This window comes from Diceros bicornis, chromosome 6 (genome assembly GCF_020826845.1).
Source record: "Diceros bicornis minor isolate mBicDic1 chromosome 6, mDicBic1.mat.cur, whole genome shotgun sequence".
Classification (NCBI taxonomy): domain Eukaryota; kingdom Metazoa; phylum Chordata; class Mammalia; order Perissodactyla; family Rhinocerotidae; genus Diceros; species Diceros bicornis.
In genome coordinates, this window is record NC_080745.1 from 75,984,186 (window position 1) to 75,998,135 (window position 13,950).

Consider the following 13,950-nt stretch of genomic DNA (forward strand, 5'->3'; position numbering starts at 1 on the left):
GTTTTATTTTTCCGGGTGAACTTTAGAATTAACTTTTTAGTTCCCCCAAAAATTCTATTGGTCTTTATTAGGGTATAGATACATTTAGGGAAATAGATCCACTTGACTATTTCAGGTATGTCTTCTATTTTTCAAGCCTTCTTATGTCTCTCAGATCTAAATTTTTTAAATATAGGTTTTAAACATTTATTCTTATGTACGCTATTGTGAACAGCACATTTTCCAATTAGTTATTTGCATGAAATATAGGAAAGCTATTGGCTTTTTGGCTACCAATTTGGTAACTGGTCACCTTACTGAATTATCTCATGGTTTCTAATTGCCTTTTATTTCTTCAGAGGGTTTTTTAGAATTCCCCTCTCCGCTATTTTTTTTTTTAGTTGGGAAATATAACAACAAATTTTTATCTCAGCTATAACTGAATGTTGGCCCTTTTGATCTTTGAATCATTTAAAATAGCATGGGTAGCTGAGATTTCCCTCCTTAGGAACCAATACTTTTCCATATTAGGCTTTTCTCTAAGTTTTGCGAGACAAGATTGTTGTCTCAAATCGTGTTATTTTTTATTTCTTAGTGGAAGAAAGCTACATTTCATGCAGAAAAGTAAACTGGTATAAGAAAAGGTGAAAACCCCTTAGCTCCAGGGCTCTGAGGAAGTTGGGTGAAGGATCTTGCAACAGAACACATATCTGGTTCACGTTCATTGCATGGTAAGGAAAAGTCTATCAGAATCTTCCAGGTGTGCTCATGAAGCTATTGGTTTGTAATGTCCTATTGACCTTTTTGTCATTACTTTGGAATTTGTCTAGAAATATTGACTGTGCAGTTAAGGACTGAGATAGAGGCCTCCTAAGTGGGGTTGGAAGGAATTTAGGGGAAATAACAATGGAGGCTGGGTTATCAACTTAAAGCCCAATCTAGAAGGCAAAATATCAAAAACATCTTCCTAAATAACACACAGGCCCCTTGGGAGTCATTGTGAGTTGTGAAGACTTGTGACATAGTCTAGAATAAGTAAGTCAGTATGGAAGAATGTGTTAACTAATTGGGTGTAAGAACTTGAGGACTCTGGTCTCCCTTTCAGTGAGCTTTCTATCACCACAGAATAAGCCTACACATGCAAGAGAACAGAGAGACCAATTAAATCCAAATGAGTGTGGCATTTTCTAGAAGGTAAATTTTTTTTTTGGAAAGCTTATAATTGCAATTTATATCTCTCTATTGCATAGAAAATAGTTAGTTCTTTAGGCCTAAAAGAAAGATAATATATCTTACTGTCCTTTGAATTCCAGAAACCCAGAGTAACAGAATTATTTATTTCTAGGCTAGACTTTCTGCCTACTTACTACTGTAGATGACATCATTTGATAAGATTCATCTTGTAGATTCTTCCAAGCCTGGAAGTATCAACTGATCCCGAGTGGTCCTTGATATGTGTTAAAAATACATCCTTTTCATCACCCACTATCCCTGACCCAACACCTTGCCAAAATATTGATTTGGGAGTACCCATCTCAAGATTGGCCAGAGTGACTTTTGATCACCTAAGTTTTGGGAGTTTGGGAGTGGGGAAGTTTTACTAAAGGAAAAATGGGTTTAACTGAGAGTATTTAGAACAGACAGTTTTGAATCTGAAAACTAGTCATTTATTCAGCAACCACTCATTGAAAGTTTACTGTGTGCCAGACACGGTGGAGGCATTGGAGGCACAGTAGTGAACAAAATGAAAATCCTTATTCCAATTAGAACCTCAGTTCAGTAGGGTCAATTGACGATAAGGGACCAGGACTATTTCAGATAGTGAACAGTGTCATGCGGAAGAGAAAGCAAGGTCCATGATAGTGATTGGGGTAGAAATGACCATATTAAATAGGGTGATCAGAGAGAGCGAGCCTCTGAGAAAGTGACATTTGAGTTGAGACCCGACCTCTGGGGAACAGTGTTTCAGGCAAAGGGAAGAGCAAATCCAGAGGTTTTAAGGTGGGAATGGACTTCTGGTTGAAGAGCAGAATACAGGTAGGAAAAAAAAAATCTTTTAAAAGAAAGGGACTATCAAAAGAAAAATCGTTTATAGGCTATAGGGATAGCCTGAAAGATTCATAATAGTAAACACAGTTGACCAAAAACTTGAATGTTAGAGTAGAAGGGGCCATTTAGGGACTTTATCCAAAGAAAATGAGGCTGAATGAAGAAATGCTGCTCCAAATCCACAAAGGAGCAAAACCCAAAGTTGAATATGGGGCGGTCACAACTGGACACCAAGGCTGGTCCTGGGAGCTTGCAAGCAGGCGTGAAGGCAGAAGGTATCCTTCAGCTTAGCTTGGGAATGAAACGCTGTAGGAGCCAGGAGATGAGTAACTTTGGCTATAGCTATCCGTAGCCCAGAGGAAGGCAGGGCCCTGGAGCGAATCAAGGGGAAGAGCTGAGAACAAACGAGCGTCCTGGGGGTTGAGGCAGGGAGGCACGTCACTATCACCATGCCAGAAAGCAGAGGAAGCTTCCCACTTGGGGCCCTCCTCGTGTGTACTGTGGCCTGCTCACCGTCTGTAGATGACCCAGAACAGGAACTCCCAGAGGCAGCATAACACAGCTCTCTCTTCTCTTTCTTTACCACTACTGCACTTCTCCCTACCCCATTCTTTCCCAACTAGGAGTGATGTCAAGGAAAGAGGAAATGCCATCACACCAACTACGTTCCGCAGCTTCTGTGGGGTGACTGAAGCAGAATTGTAATCTGAGTGACATAGGACATGTGACAAGAGAGATGGTGGCTTTTTCCCTCATTTATTTGAACACATCTGGAAATGTTAACCAATTCTAAAGGTTAGACAGGTAACCAGAGCTTCCCAGTCCAGTAAAATGGTGGAACCTGAAATACTCGCCTTATCAGAGGCCCTCAGTTTCTCCCATTTAAATAGTGAGAGAGTTGATATGGTCACAAATCCTCTCTGGCACTAGCATCGTGAGGTTAAAAATGTGTCTTTTGTGTGTGTGTGAGGAAGATCAGCCCTGAGCTAACATCCATGCCAATCCTCCTCTTTTTGCTGAGGAAGACTGGCCTTGGGCTAACATCTGTGCCCATCTTCCTCTACTTTATATGGGACGCCACCACAGCATGGCCTGACAAGTGGTGCACCAGTCAGGACCAGGATCCGAACCTGCGAACCCCGGTCTGCTGAAGCAGAGCTTCACGAGTGCGTGAACTTAACTGCTACGCCGTGAGGCTGGCCCCTACGCTTAGATATTTACCCTAAAGAATTGAAAATAGGTATTCAAACAAAACTTGTATATGAATGTTCATAGCACTATTCACCATAGCCAAAAGGCAGAAACAACCCATTTCTATTAATTGATGAATGGATCAACAAATGTGGTCTATCCATACAATGGAATATTATTCAGCTGTAAGGAGGAATGAAGTACTGGTACATGCTATAACATAGATAAACCTTGAAAATATTGTACTGGGGTCTGGCCCCGTGGTGCAGTGGTTAAGTTCGGCGTGTTCTGCTTTGGTAGCAGATTCACGGGTTCGGATCCCAGGTGTGGACCTACACCACTCATCAGCCACACTGTGGCAGCAACCCACATATAAAGTAGACGAGGATTGGCACAGAAGTTAGCTCAGGGCTATTCTTCCCCAGCAAAAAAAAAAAGGAAGAAGAAGAAAATATTATGCTGAATGAGAGAAGTCAGACACAAAAAGTCACGTATTATATGATTCCATTTATATGAAATATTCAGAATTGGTAAATTCATGGAAACAGAAAGTAGATTGGTGGTTGCCAAGGGCTGGGGGAGGAGGGAATGGAAAGTGACTGCTTAATGGGTACATGGTTTCCTTTTGGGGGTGATGAAAATGTTTTGGAACTAATTAGAGGTGATGGTTGCACAACATTGTGAATGTACTAAATGCTGCTGAATTATGCATTTTAAAATGGTTAAGTCTATGTTATGTGAATTTTACCTCAATTAAAAAAGAAATATGGGGAAGCAGGGAGGAACCATCTGAAATCCTGTTTGAATTGGATACCTGGTCAACAATAGCAAACAAAGTGAGTAAGCTATTTCTGTTGACAAATAGATACACCCTTCAACGTCTTCTGCCGATAAAATCCGTTGCCAATGTAGGCAGAGTGTTTTCCTTCTCATGAAACTGTGGTCTTGGCATTCATAAATATCTCCCTTGTTTGTGATGAAGGGGTCAGTCTCATCCCATTTGTGGGCAATATGACTGAAGTATGTTTAAAAGGAGTGCTTAAGAATTGACAGACTGTGGGCCAGATTAAACCAGATGTTTTTGTTTATCCCATACCAGATTCTTACTATTTGAACCAATAGTTAAAATTGAGTTTCATAAAAATCCAATGTTCCAGATTTTCTAGGGAGAAAACAATTTGACAATCTGGTGACCCAGGGGTCACATTACTATGTGGTAACTATCAGCCAGAGTTGACACGACACGCCGCCTTTAGACTGGTCCTGGGTTCCCCCTCTCTCTTCTCCCTTTGTGTTACATCCCAGGCTATAAACCCTCCCTCCTCCCCGAATCCCATACTGCCACATCTGAACAGAAATTTCACCTTTAGACCCTCTTTTGAAGACATTGTTTTCAAAGTGTCCCGTTAAAATGTAAATCTGTCATCTGTAAGAAGAGGGCAGAAGTCCTCAGTGCAACAATGTGTTCCCCTAGCTGAGAAGGGAGGCGGAGATAAGAATCTCTTAATTTGAGGATGGGATTAGGGCAGAGGGAAGAATCAGATCAAAAGATACTCCTAGACCGGTGGCCCAGTGGCCCAGGCTAAGAAAGGCGTTGGTGGCCGGCAGGATGGGCAAGCACAAAGTAGATTTCTCTTCCCTTTGACACTGCTACCCACTCTATCAATTTTGCAATTTTCCCTGGAGCAGCCCCCCTTCTCAGCCTGAGTTGGGGTGGCTGGCCTTAGAATGGTATCCTGCATGGCTGGCTCTTGAACATGTTTTGCCTCCTGGAGGGTCACTTCACCATACAAATCCAGGTAAGGCTGGATTCCAAAAGCCCCAGCTCTCAGAATCCTGGCAGGTGGTCACAATAGCACCTGCTGTTAGGTAACCTAGCACCTGTGGGGCCTCGCTTTTGTTTTGGTTTTGTCTTCTTTTTCTTCCCCATGTGATGTGTAAGAAATCAAAAAGCTGGGGACAGTCATCCCAGTATCTGGAAGTTCAGTTTCCCTCCATAAAATGGAAAGAGACTACTCCAAATTCAGGTAATAGCCAATCAGGGAGCAAAAAAATGATAAGAGTGACTCAGGGGTCCTTGTAGCTGTTCCAGCTCCCACACAACACTCCTGGCTTTATAGCCTTTGTTAGAGTGGAATGAAGTGTTTCCCTTAATGGAGAAAGTCCCGATGCCAGCTCATGGCAGCTGCCTTTGAGCTCTAAGGACGACTAGGATCATGATCTGATAGAGCTTTTTACTGGGCTTGCTTTGTTCTCTTGATTTTGAGTGGGAGTGTTTGGCCTCGTCTCTGAGATCGTGTTCCGTAGCACACTGCAGTAAACTTTGAAGAATGCAAATTCTGAATTTCTTTTGGTGTTACCCGTAAGGTGCCAGACAAATTCAGTCTCCTTGAACTCTGTGGCTAGACTCTCTAAGGAAAAAATGAGTTGTGGTTTTGTAGATTTTACAATGGGGAGGCAGCAATGGGAAATAGTGAGTGACCCTGGACAAGTCACTTTACCTCTGGGAGCTTCTATTTTCTCTTCTGTAAAATGCTACTTCATGACATTGGTTGGATTAAATTAGATGATCCAGGCAAACAGCCTAGCCCAGTGCCTGGCATACATTCAGTGCTCATGTATTTGCTGCTGTTGTTATCCTAATCAAGTCTGAAAGCTGTGAGACAAGAGTTAGGAGAGATGACTTCAGCAAGAATAAGTTGCTAGCAACTGCGCAAATGTTAGTCCCTTCTATTAGAGTAGTTTGAAGCTGAATTTGGCTAGAAACTACAGGAAAAGCTGTGTTGGGGGAAGCCTTTGTTGCTTTCAGTTCTTGAGATCTCTTCCTGGATTAAATCTTCAACGCTCACTTGCTACCTGGTGTTGGGTGCATTCTCCAGCACCCTTTCCACGTATCCAGCTAATGCTGCCTCCAGTAAAAATGGTTCCTCCAGGATCCCTGGAGGAGAGGACATTGGTCAGAGCAAGTTGTGACCCTGTTGATCTCTGAGACCCTCCTGACACTTCAAAAGAGAAAGCAAGGGGGGCCAGCCCAGTGAGTTCTTATCCCGGTGGCGCACTGACACACCACTTGTCGAGCCATGCTGTGGCGGGCTCTCATATAAAGTGGAGGAAGATGGGCACGGATGTGAGCCCAGGGCCAGTCTTCCTCAGCAAAAAGAGGAGGATTGGCGACAGATGTTAGCTCAGGGCTCATCTTCCTCACACAAAAAAAAAAGAAAGCAAGATATATGTGGCCAGCACGAAATGCCCTTCATGCAGAATACTTGATTTCCAAAATCTGTGGAGTCACCTCTCCAGAGGTTCCTTCTTCTGTTTGGTTTCTGCATACGGGGGAAGTCCAGGCAGAAGAGCCCTTCCTGACCCTCCGTCACCGGGGGCAGGGAAGCTTTCTGGAGTGCTCTCCTCTGACTACCAGCTTATCTCGGGTCCAGGAGGGCTTCTTCTAGGCTTTGTGGGCCACAAATAAAAGAATAGTCATTTTTATAAAACTGTCTGGAAAATGATTAACTTGTTTCCTTTGATCCTTTCCGCCTTGTGGGAGGACAGTTAAGTGGCAGGGGTGGAGGGCGCGTTCTATTGTTTTCAACACTGCTAAGGCAAACAGTAGGAGAAATCTGCTGCTAGAGAGATCCAACCCTGGCTATTTGGAGGGCTAGAAGCCGTGTGCGTGTGTGTGTGTGTGTGTGTGTGTGTGTGTGTGTGTGTGTCCTTCTGTAAACAGAGAACTATTGCATAAAAAAATACGGCCATTTCCTCTAACTTTTTCTTTCCTTATTTTTTTTTTTAAGGCCTGAATTTCCTGCTGCTATTCACAAAGATGCTTTTTATCTTTAACTTCTTGTTTTCCCCACTTTCAACCCCGGCACTGATCTGCATCGTGACCTTTGGAACCGCCATCTTCATGTGGCTGATCAACAGACCTCAGTCAGTCTTGCCTCCTGTTGATCTCAACAACCAGTCAGTGGAAATCGAGGTAACTTACCAATCACCTTTTTAGTTTCTCAACATTGATCGAACACAAACTGTAATTCAAGACCTTGGGATAACTCATGAAGGGGATTGAGTGTAGCGTGGGAAGGTAAGCCTTTTAGGTTAGTAATCAACAGAAAATCTGCAAATTTAAACTTCTGTTAGTAGCACATTTTCCTTTGTAATAAGAATGAAGCCACAGCTAAGTCTTATGACGCCAGTAATCTAGACTGGGGTTGGCAATCTACAGCCCACAGGCAAAATCTACCTTTTTTTTGAGACTAGCAAACTAAGAATAGTTTTTACATTTTAAAAGGAATACATAAAAAAACAAAAAAGAGGGACAGAGCGTATGTATCCTACAAAGCCTAAAGTATTTACCATCTAGCCCTTTGCAGAAAAAGTTTGCCAACTCATTATCTAGATGATAGAGTCATCTAGGGGCAGGAGAACATTTTCATTGAGATATCCAATGTCTGAGAATGGTAAAGAAGTTATTGAGTTAAATTCTAGCTTTGAGTTAAGATTCATTCTTAAAGCTGGCAGAAGTTGAACTGGGCTTTTCCCCACAATTCCCCGTCTTTCAGCAAATCACATAGCTTCCTCTATCTCTGAGCAAAGAGAAACCTCCAGAAATGCTCTCTCCATCATTTTTCATCATCAGCCCTTTTCAGAGAAAAAAGCATTCCTGTTCCTTTGTAAAGCTAACCCCTTTTGATCTTTTTATAAACTTCTTTCCTCTGCTCGGGACTCTTACTCCAAGTTACCTCCACTCTCCACCACCTTCCCTCTTATTTTGGTATATTCGCATGTTCTTCACTGTCATCTTCCTTGCCTGCTGATCCTGCTGCTTCAGCCCACCGTCTCTTTTCAGTCCTTCCTTTTTCTACTAGAGTTCTTTAAGAGTAGTCTCTTTGTTGATTTCCTCTTCTGGACTTCAATCCACTGAGATCTGACCTTTACCACTACCATCTCCTCAAACTTCTCTGGGTCACTCAGAATCTAATTTCTAAATTTAATAATTTCTCCTTCAGCCTTCCTCTCAATTGCCTTGAGACTTCTTCTTTCTTAAAACTCCTCCTTTTGCCTTCCATAATTTCCTTCAATGAGATCTCTTCCTAATTCCAAGACAGTTTTTCTTTGTCACTTAGATTCTTTCGTCTCCTCATCCTAGAGTTTCAGTCTCACCACCTCTTGATTCTTCTAAAGCAGGGGTTGGCAAACATGTTCTGTAAAGGCCAGACAGGGAATAGTTTAGGCTTTGCAGGCCATATGGGCTCTATTGCAACTACTCAGTCTGCTGTTGTAGTGTGATAGCACCAGACAATATATAAATGAATGTGCATGGCTGTGTTCCAGTAAAACTTTATTTATAACAGCAGGTAACAGGCCAGATTTGGCCCCAGATCATAGTCTGCCAATTCCTGCTCTAAATCGTCACAGCTGAGAAAAACCCTCCTCTCCCATGACTTGAAAATATACCTAAGAGTCTATGACACCCAAATCTGACTTTCTAGTTCTGGCCCCTACCCTGAGTTCCAGTCCACCTCAGTGGCACTCAAGTACCTCTAGCTCAGCAAGTCTCTTTATTGCATATTTTCTCCCTTACACACACTCACACACACACACACTTTCCTGTTTCCCCTCCTGTGTCTCTTCTTATCCAGTTACCTAACGTTGAATCGAATCGTCTTTCACTCTTCCTTCCTCTTCAGCCCATCTGTGTAAGTAGACAGCAAGACCCTATCTTCCTTTACTACAAGGAAGTTTATTTTTGACATCTCGACTTAATGTGACATCTCATGGAAATCTTCCCTGGTGACTAAGTCTAAGTCAGATGACTAGACTAAGTCAGATCTCTTTTTATAGCCTCACTGTTACCCTGTACTTTTTATAGCCCTTTTCTTGGTGGTAATTTATATTTCTGAATGCTTATTTAATTGATGCCCATTCTTCTCTAGACTAACTTTCATGAGGGTTGGACCATGCCTGTAACTCCTGTTACAGCTCCAGGATCCATATCAGAGCCCGATCCTGTGTTGTAGCTGACGTTTCTACACACATCCCTAGCTGTTCCCCCTTTCTCAGATATCCTGCTCTCTAGCTGCACATCAGACTCTGCAATGTATTTTCTTGCCCCTGTGCCTTTATTCAGGCTGTTCCTTCACTCTGAATTGTTCTTTTTTCCCTCCCCTCTACAAAACCACCTCTTTTTGGTAAATGCTTACTTATCTTCAAAGTCTCTGTTGAAATATTATTTCTTCTCTGTAGCCATTCTAGGAAGAAATTGGTTGCTTCATACTTGCTTAATACAGAATTGGTTGCTTCATTCATCTCCCAAAACATATATTTTTATTACAGCATGTCCATCACTGTATTATATTTGTGTGTTTTTCCGTTCTCACCCCAACCCCACTCCAAAAACTCTTTTTTATGAGGTGCTCTTGATACCGAGCAACGGGCTCGCTCTGCTCATGATCTGAGCCGATTAATCACAAGTTAGACATCAAGAAACGAAGTTTAATTAGATTAGTCTGCAAATTGGAAGACAGGTGACTAATGTCTCAAAAAACCATCTTCAAAGATTACAGAATCTTGAGGCAGTTATATAGGGAAAATGAGCAGTAAGGAGGGGGTCCAGGGATGTTGGTCTCCAGGCATGACAGGCTCCAGGCATTACATTGTTCTATACTTCTGTCAGCTGTGGCGGATATCTTGTAGATGTGTTTCTCACCTGTGGTCAGCCTGTTCCTAGAGAGAAACTCATAGAACGAAGTTTTTAATTTATCAAGCTATTGGGGAATACATACATAAGTGGAGGCCATAAATCAGGAGAGCATGTGAATTTTTTGGAGTTCATGCAAAGCAGCAAGTAGTCACACAGAGGAGGGGCTGGGGCCATTTAGTGTAACAAGATGGCCTCCCTTATGCTCACTTACACTATGGGCAGCGATTTTGTCTTCACTTACTGCATCTGCGATATTTCACAGTGCCTGGAACATAGTATGCATTTGATAGATGTCTAAACTTGATACAATTTTTTTTTAAAAGGATGTAAACCTATAATGTTATGTCTTCTGTGTGTGTGTGTGTGCGTGTGTGTGTGTGTGTGTGTGTGTGTGCCTAGAGGGGTGGGGAGATTACCAAAAACATAACTGTGACAGTCTCTGGGTTCTATTATGTGAAGATGTTGCAATTTTGAGGTTTAAAAAATTGATTGATTGAATAGCGAAGGGGTTATCCCTGTGACCTCAGTGGTCAGTATTTATGTTCTCATCAGTTTAATCCATAAGAGTTTGCAAAGAGTAGGGAGAGACTCAGTCTTGGCCTAAACTTGATCGTGTGTCCTAGGAAGGAGCACGGAAGAGTCCTCGCCAGGAGAGCAACGACCTAATTTGTTACTACTTCTCAGATGCCAAGACGGCGTATGAAATTTTCCAAAGAGGACTTGCTGTTTCTGGTAAGCCTGGCAGTCTAACCTTGCCTGTAAGAAGACCAAGGTGGGGTCCTGTTCCATACCTCTTCTTCCTTATCTCACTTCTGAAGCCCCAGCTGATTAAATGTGGTTGTCTGAGTAGAACCCCAACATACAATGTGGAGGAGACATTAGCACGGTATCAGGATGGGAGCTGGAAACAGTGTAGGACAGACTTGAGTTTGAAACCCAGTTCTTCCATTACCACCTATGTGACCATGTGCAAACCACTTTGCCTCTCTGAATCTGTTCTTCACTTAACACAAGGAGAACTTCCCTGCCAAGTTGTTAAAAGAGTCGACGATAATGTGTAGGGAAGTATTTGATTAACTCCTTAGTACATTATATTTGTTTAGGAACATGCTTTTCATAAATGCAATTTCCTGCATTTACAGATGCAGCATCTGAGCCGAATTAGCATTCAGGCCTCCTGACTTCTTACCCTGTCTTTGACCCCAATACCATAATACGGGCCCATGCCGTGACTGTTATTATCATGAAAGGCAATTATCTTTTGGACTGTCTTAGAAATACCACCACCCAGGCTTTGGTAGGTTCCTTTGGAACATATCAAGGCTCAGTACTTATACCTTGTATCTCTGAACACAATGCAAGGTGTGTTAGTTTCCTTTCAAAATCAACTGGCTTATAGTTCTCCCTCCATCTTTTATCTTTTGGTGACATTCTGTCCAGCAGGTTTGCCTATATGACTTCATATCCCTCCCTTCTTATTTTCCTTTTAACTATGACCATGACAATATTTAATAGCCAGCTCCTGCCAAGTGCTAACTATGCAACAGGTATCGTTCATATACTATCTACTTAATCTTCTCTAAACCTTAGGGATTGGTTATTATCACCCCCATTTTTAAAATGAGAAAACAAACACTCAGAAGTTCAGGAACATTCCAAAGGTGACAGAACTAGAAAATGTTTGCAGCTGATACTGAAATCTAAGTCTGTCTGTCTGACTAGTTTGTTCTATTTTAGGTCAGCTCTTAAGTGTTTTGTAAAAGTAGTTGCTCCTCCAGATAATGAAAGGTTTATTGTAAAGAACATTTCTATCTGAAGCCTCCAAAGGGGACTGTACTTGGTATTTCTGGCTCCAAATCAGCACTTATTTAGACTTCCATGCAAATAACAAGCAAAAAACAAACCAACTATTAATTTCTTTACTTTTCAGCAACTTAAAATAGTATATGGCTAATATAACAGACTTTCCTTTGGGGTTTTCTATTTTCCAAAGTTTTCTTCATTGAGTTTTCATCATTGTGTTGTTTTTGTAACTAGAAACAAGTCATTTAGTATATGATACATGGCACATAGGATACTTCATTTAGAAATTTTTTTTAGTACTAAATTAAAACTAAACAGATAAAGTTAAAATGGCTCCTCATGTAAGCAGGCATGAGGAATCTGGCCTGGCTATTTCCATAGAAAAATGACAATTCTGTTCCCAACTGGGGTTGAATACATCACCCCCAACAGATACTTTTAGCCCCTACCCAATTGGTGGTCTATGTTGAGAATCACCTGTGGATAATGTTTGAAATATATATCCTCTTGCTCCACCTTGTTGCACTGAATCAGAATTCCAGATAGTGAGACCCAAGAATCTGAATCTTTAACAAAGCTTCTCGAGGGTTCTGCACGCCGTTGTGTCAACTCTACTTAGCTTAGGGCAGCAATTTTACCAAGAAGTTGTTAATGGGTGGATTCTTTGTAGATGGCCACACCTTAGAACAGAAGGAGAGCAGAGATGAGTAGTTAATCAAAGGCTAGGCTGTCACCTGATCAGAACTTTGGCTAATCAGGCTGAAGCAGATTAGGGCACAGAGTTTAATGAGACTTCAGTTGGTGCCCCTTTGGGCCAATTATTTACTTATTCCTTGACCGTGGGCTTCTGCTAGGATTCTCATCAGTAGGGAAGTGATGAGATGCAGCACGGTTTTTCCACATTCATCAGCTCTGCGACTTATTGAGTGAGCTGGAAGAAGCTGTCCCAGTCCTTCATGATTCTTAGTACCATGGGGATAACAAAAGTTGGGAGGACCAAATGACTGAATGTGCCTATCATGGAGGAGTAAGCATGCCATAAATGGTAGCTATCACTAGTGATTAATGTTAGAACAAACGATCTCATTGGTAGACCACCAGGGGCACACTCTCTGGGCTGGAGCAGTGGCTGTGCACACCTAACAGAGCAGGACTTGCCTGGCTTCAGGGAAAGTCACAGCCTGAGACTTTACTTCTTGGCCTTTCATGCAACTGTGTCAGCAGGAAGAAAAAGCACTAACGTTTCCTGTGGACAGTCTCCTCATTCATTTTTTTATATCTCTTTAATCAGAATGGCTATCTCTTTCTTACTTTCTTTCCTTTTTTGTCTGTCAGTCTGGAAGTTCTCTTATTTACCTCTAAATTCCCAGTAACCCTCTCTCAAATGCTTCCTTTTGGCAAGACCTGACTTCCTCTCAGCAATTTGGATACTAGATACTCTATGTAAAATTTCTTTCCCTTCTCCTTTTCTATTTATAGTTCAGTCTCATTCTGACTTAGATGTTGCTCCTTAGCCTCATACCACAACTTCCGTGGCTTCCATGGCTGAGGTTACTATTTACTCCAGTAAGTGGCTGTTCCCAGACTTATTTTAATTGTAAATAAGCCTGAGTAGTTTAGATGTTCAGAATTTTAATTCTTCTATTTTCAAATGTAAGACACAATTGTAAAAACATTGAAGGCAAGTGTACATGTGTGTAAACACGTGTGCACCTATGTGTGTGCTCATGTGTGTGAGCACAAGTGCGTGTGTGTGTGTGTGTGTGTTCTTGTAGTTCTTTATGAGCCTCAGTGTCTCAGAAGACACTCTCATATAAACAGGCAAAATACATTAACAGATGATTCATGATAACAAATAGAACTTAAACAAAGGAAAAAGTCCCACTTTAATAGCTGTTAAAGAAACTTAGACTAAAGTAATAACTTTTAAACCTATCAAATCAGAAGACATGTTAAAAAGATACTATTTAGTGTCTATAACTTGATATGTGGCTGGTGCGAGAGAAGTGAGTTGTCAACAGCTGCTCTACTAACTAATGTGGTGCTAAGTGTCAAAAACCCGAACTGTTCTGACCCTCTCTTCCCAACCCAGTTATTTCATTTTAGGGATTCTATTTTAAGAAAATATCTTAAATTTTAAAATATTTATCATAGCATTATTTAAGGTGTCAAACTCAGGAACAATCTGAATATCCACAATGAGGTAAACCCATCCAGAGTAGACCCTT

At 41.6% G+C, this 13,950-nt stretch overlaps 1 protein-coding gene across 1 annotated transcript in view; it reads left to right on the top strand.

Moving 5' to 3' along the window:
- The window catches only part of ACSL5 (acyl-CoA synthetase long chain family member 5), a 41,415-nt gene that overhangs the window by 8,121 nt on the left and 19,344 nt on the right, over positions 1 to 13,950 (top strand). Inside the window, exons 2-3 of the mRNA XM_058543987.1 lie at positions 7,011 to 7,195; positions 10,543 to 10,651. Of these exons, the coding sequence (XP_058399970.1) occupies positions 7,040 to 7,195; positions 10,543 to 10,651 (265 nt within the window). The 5' untranslated portion in view covers positions 7,011 to 7,039. The remainder of the gene's footprint in view (positions 1 to 7,010; positions 7,196 to 10,542; positions 10,652 to 13,950) is intronic.